This window comes from Danaus plexippus, chromosome Z, assembly GCF_018135715.1.
Source record: "Danaus plexippus chromosome Z, MEX_DaPlex, whole genome shotgun sequence".
NCBI classification, from domain to species: domain Eukaryota; kingdom Metazoa; phylum Arthropoda; class Insecta; order Lepidoptera; family Nymphalidae; genus Danaus; species Danaus plexippus.
In genome coordinates, this window is record NC_083559.1 from 1674705 (window position 1) to 1680704 (window position 6000).

Consider the following 6000-nt stretch of genomic DNA (forward strand, 5'->3'; position numbering starts at 1 on the left):
CGAGAGAGAGAGAGAGATAGCTGCAATTTTTAAAGTCAATTAATTCAAGTCAAGTCAATTAAGTATATGACTCCCAGATCTTGGGAGTTCGAACATGGCGGAACAAACAAGATAACAAAACTAATACTATTAAAAGGTTCTTAAATATAACGATCAATTTAATATGATATCTAAAAGATTTCTATCCAGTAACAAGAATTGTTAAAGCGTAATTCAATTCTAAGCTTTCATAAAAATAATATACATATGCGATATATTTTTTTTGTATTACACGCGTTTTACATTGAGCAAAATGGCATGTTGAAGAACCACGTTTGACAGAAGCAGACGTCAAAACGTCAAAATAAGCATAAATTAATTATTGACCATTGTTAAAAATTGAAAAAATTTAAATCCGCTCAAAGTTACAACATTTTGCAACGACTCTACCATAAAATCGTTTTGATATTGTAAAGCTGATAATTGTTGCTCACAAATATTGCATGTATTTGTATTGTTTTAATAAAAAATAGCTGAGGTAGAAACAAAATGGTGTTGTTGAACTAAAAATCATCGTTGCTTATAAGGAACGTCTCAACTAAATCATTAGTTACACTTTCTATAAGACTTGGATGAAACATGACAGATCTATTTTATTAGGTACTTAGGTATAATAATGCTGTCTTAAAAATTTAAAAGAATCTCGGGAAAGTCCCGAATAAAACGGGTGTAGTTTAAATAGTTTATTATGAAAGTTTTACGAAAACCCGATACGAGTTAAATTTTTTAATGAATGTCAATTTTGTCGAGTTCTGTTTTTTATGCAATCCCGAATTATCAAATCTTCTACGTTCCGAGTCGATTTAATATAAGACGGTATCTCAGCAACTAAAACGAATTATACAAAATCTATATTTTGTTGTACATAATTTATGTATGTACAGAATTATAACGAAAAACATTGTCCAAATAAGTTTTCATTATTTAAAATAAAACAGTAAAATAAAATTAAAATAACAAGAATTCTTTGACTAATTCGTATTGAGGTAATAATTCGTGTTTCATAATATATTTTAATCTATATTAACTCTTTATAGAATTTTAGATACTTTATAACGACTTATTATAAATTTTAAAGACCGATGAAATTTCACTACACTATTAATCAATCAAATTTTTAAGTTTCCAACAATATCTAGTTCGTAATTTATTTTATCAATCAAGTAAGAAAAAAGAAGTATTTAGAATTAGAGCTCTGAATGCCGTCCGTGCAATCTATAATCCTGAGATGCGGATAGCATTGATCTTCCATTAGACAGCCCTCCTAAGCCTCTCCAATGTAAGTATCTTGTTAAAATATAAAAATAGAACGTAGAATTGAAAAATTTTATCGTAATAAATTAAAAAAATATATATATATTTTCAGCTAACAATAATAATAAGAATATATGTGTATTATATTAGTCCTCTTTACTTGTAATCAATGTTCGATTCGCACCGCTTAAACATGTAACAAAACGTCAAACGCTGAATAATGTTAATGTATCTTTGCACGGATGAAAGTCATATTATAAAAAAAAAAATTAATGTATCGCTTATCAAATATAACGCACACAACAAAACCTCGTTCTGCTAAATGCAGTATCAATAGGAACGCTGAGTCTATTATGAAACTAATTCAAATCCTTTTGTGCTTTCCACAGTAAATTCTTAGTTGAAAGCGCTCTTTCTTTTAATATAAAAGTATAGAAGTAAGTGGCTGGATTGTTTAAAGGATTCTTAACTGTGAGAAATTCTGAATGAAGCCACATCATATTCACCTTTGTTGGCGTTGTACGCCAATTGCTTTAACAAGAAAATTTCCTTCCATGTATTTTTATTGTATACCGCGTAAAGAAAAACAAATGTAAATCTCATTCGTATGCATTAAAAATTTATTAACTACCATTCGGAATCATAGCCATGAAAGTAGATCTGTGTATCCAGAAATGTATACTAAGTGCACTAGCCAGGTTATATTGGTGAGTTGTGTGCTCATAACGACGGATTTCCTATACACAGATGTATATAATCCACGGCTTATCAGGTGTAATCCATTGGAACCGGTATGATCACGTATTGTTCTTGTGTACTGGATAATTGTTTGAATATGGCTTTGTTGGACATAACATAGTACAGTAACAGTCTAAAATCCCCTACCACAAAGCTCTCTTTCGATCGCCAATCCGTCATCGAAATATTATTTAGGGAGCGACTGGGGGTTTGATTCGTTTATTGTTTCATAGTTGCAAGTTTTTAATTACATTTTTTATTTGAAAATGAATTAAGTATGTTGCCATAAAAAGAGCATGTTGCTATCGTTGACACACTTTGATTACCCTCTAATACCTTTCGTATTTTGTAAGTAGTTTTAATTCGTTTAATTAAAACTACTGAAAGGGTGCCATTATTATGAATTTAACCTTAAAGCAAAAGCTTCAAACTTGTGTTCGTTATCACGATATACCAATTTTGAAATATTGTCATGTTTTTAATAATAAGCACGGTTGAACGTGATTCGGGCAACATTGGTCACATAAAGTGATACATATAGTATATCACATAAAGTGATACATACTTTTAATGGTCTAATATACAGAATTTAAGCCATTAGGTAGATTTATATTATGTGCTTATTTGTCGCTTTAGAATCTATTTTCATATGTCGTCTTACAAAATAAGAACAAAATTTTAATTTATTAAAAGTAACACTATGAACCAATTACTTATTACGAGTGTATTGAGACTGGAATCTTTTGTAATTTACACTCTCGAGCGACTATTAAAAATGTCACCTTATGCATCGTCTCGCTACTCGTAGCCGAGTGTAAATCCCGTATCAGATAGTGGGACGTATTTCAATCAATTTTCATATAAAAATAATTAATGTTCCACGATGTATATTAACGGTTACTACTTAATGTCACTTGTCACATGAACTGAAAAATTAATATATTCTCTCGATTCTATCAATTGTCAATAACTACATGTTTATTCATTAGATTCACATTATTTTACAAAGAACTTTAACCAATATCACAAGTTTTCATTGTCACGGGAAATATGAAGTTTTTAATGTATTTATTTTAACTTAGTTTTATGAAGGGATGATAGAAAACGTTGCGTATGTGGTCGCAAACGTATCGTATGAAAATTGAACACCCCATGACTAAGTGATAATGAATTGCGAACCGAATCGTGAGAATCAATAGACCGGCAAAATAACGGCAACGCTGTATCTGAATATTCTGAGTAATTTTGATGCATCTTATATTGAAATATAAATATAAAAAAAAAACAATAATTAATAAACAAATAATAGCAATACCGATTACTGTTTGTGAAACGTTAAACGGTTTATTCGCTTCAGTACACAAAACGGAAAGTAATTGTCGAATGAAATTAAATTACTCACAACATTGAAACACTGTTTGTCGGATAGCTCGAAATATGAATACAATAACTTTGATAATTACAAACTCGTTAATATTATGTGAATGTTATTGAAATAGCAGTTTTAATTTTTAATATATTATTAATGTTATTTTTTTTTTTCATTCTATTGTGGGATACTATTTGTTATTGTATAAGTTTGACTTCCATTTGTTCTTGTGTAAATAAATATTTCAATGAATCTTTTTTTATAGTAATTAAACTTTATCGTCATGGTTATCTTTTACTTTTTATTTGTGTGCTCTACCCGACGACCTGGGTATATTGCAAACAAGTTTCAAACAAGTCCGGATTAATATGATCTAGGAATATTTTTCTAGTTAACAGTCTTAAACTAGCACAACTCCGATCGGTTGAGATGAAAACTTTTATTTACATATATTTTTATATTACACAACAATTTTATATAACTGAGACTCCAAGTTCGAACTTTCTAGAATTATCGTGTAATAATTCCTCGTAACATCAATTTATTATAATCAGTCATCGATATTATTCGGAATTTATAAAACTACAGATCCTGTCATGCAGAGATCTACGCCTATCTATCTACTCCTTTAAAAATGCTATACATTTGATGCCTTTGGGTACTAAAAACTGTAAAATATTTTTGTCATTATCTGTAAATATTTTTTTAAGCTGTGGCTTTTAAATAAATTATAGAACAATATATTTGAGTCTGTCACAGTCGTGACAACAATATACATTATATGTAGTAGAATAAAGTGAATGCATTACGATGTAGTATTTTTCATAGTTTATTTATGATTGCAAAACTCTAGATGGTCATTTATATGAATATAAAATGAAAAGACAATATTATGAAATATACCACTATTTGTTTCTATTTATTTCCTTGTGACTAGGATAGAATTCCGAAATGGTCACTTCGGGCAGCGGACAAAGTTAGCAGACACGAACGTAACCACAATTCCGTCTACTATAGAGGCTCCTAATTCACTAACTTACTACGTACTCTATAACACTTTAAAGATTAACATGTAATAATTAACGAGTGGACTATTAGCGACTATTCCAACATTCTTGCTGACTTTCGAGTTCATAATTCTACAGATTTTGTCTTAGGAACAAAGTTAAAATAAAGAGACGAATATCTTTCGTTTATAAATCCATATTATCTGATTTATTAAAAAAAAAAAACAATAATAAAGTCGGAACTATTAGCTCTTATTTTCTGGATCACCTAGCAATGAACATAAACCTCTGTGTGTTCCAATATCACATTGTGTTCCAGATGGGCAGTTGCTGCAAGTAGGACCAGGTTCGTATATGGGAAATCCGTCGATGTTACCAGCGGGTCCGTAATTACAGAATGTGTACGCTATAATTCTGGGTTCTCTGCGTTTATTGTCTCTTTCCTCCGCCATGCCGCGATGTATTGCAGAGCCCCGACTACTTTTTGTTGTCTTATCGAAATTTTCAAACGGTTTTTGCTTCGCTGTGGACATGTAATTCGTTCGGAGAAGAATATTTTCACTGGTCGTAGATCGTGTTAAATTTTCCGATGCCTGACTGCTAACAGCTTTCGGGGTTCGTCTCTTACGGAAAAGTATACATGAGCGCTGTTTCGCTGTACACAATGCTTGCGAGCAGCCTATCCTCCAAGTCGAAGCCCAAGCGGCAGCTGAATACCAGTGGGCGTTGCATCCTCCCGAACCACTACAGTTACTGGGTCTAAACGACCAAACATATTCTGGTGATAAAATCCTCGACCCAGAAAACCAAGCTCCGACAGCATCAGCCAGGATCTGTGCTTCAGTCACTCTCGGTGCTACTGGTCTCACATCCATGTTTTGTAGCACATTAAAACGTAATGTGTTTCTGCATTCATCATGTCTTTTTTGGCATTGCCGAGCCCAAACTTCGGCCATTTCTTCCAGCTCGTAATCCCAATACAATTTTCGCATGTTAGCCGCCGGTGGCTGCCCTGCTTCCATGCCCGTTGCTATGTTATCACGATGTCGGTTATGGAGAAGTAAAATCTGATATTTCATCCAAGTCGTCATTCCCGAAGCAAACAAACGTGGACTTTGCTTATTTTTAGCCACACACATTGTATGTTGATTTTTCAAAGAACAGTCTGGATGTTTGCAATAATCGAATATGTCACTCTTATTTTTAACAGCTAAGACATACGCGAACAAATGTAATGTATAAACGTAATATATAAAGAACATCGTTAAATAAAATATAAAGCTCTAGATACCTTTCAACAAAATGAAACGTTACACAAAAACGTCAAATGTATAGATACGTAAACACAGAATAAACTGAATAGGACAGCAATATATACTGTTTGACATAGAACCGCAACGTGGATTTCCCACAAAAGGCAGAAAACCTCCACTAACATTTGTCCAAAAAGGTTAGTTTAAAACTCATGTACAACACAATGTTAAATTAAGATAACTTACAAAAGAACTAAATAACCATATTTTTAAAACTTTAATATCCTTTCAAAATTAGTTTCTACAAATGTAAGTTATAAGATATTTTAAACATAATAAA

General features: G+C 31.6%; 1 protein-coding gene across 1 annotated transcript; it reads right to left on the minus strand.

Annotated features, from left to right (window-relative positions):
• Window positions 1-4593: 4593 nt before the first annotated feature.
• On the minus strand, window positions 4594-5767 carry LOC116777659 (uncharacterized). The gene has a single exon (XM_032671332.2). The coding sequence runs from the start codon at window positions 5667-5669 to the stop codon at window positions 4653-4655; it is 1017 nt and encodes a 338-aa protein (XP_032527223.2). The 5' UTR covers window positions 5670-5767; the 3' UTR covers window positions 4594-4652.
• Between the last annotated feature and the right edge of the window lie 233 nt (window positions 5768-6000).

Excerpts from the sequence above, each read along its gene's own strand:
- LOC116777659 (XM_032671332.2), bottom strand. The coding sequence starts at position 5,669 with ATGTTCTTTATATATTACGTTTATACATTACATTTGTTCGCGTATGTC.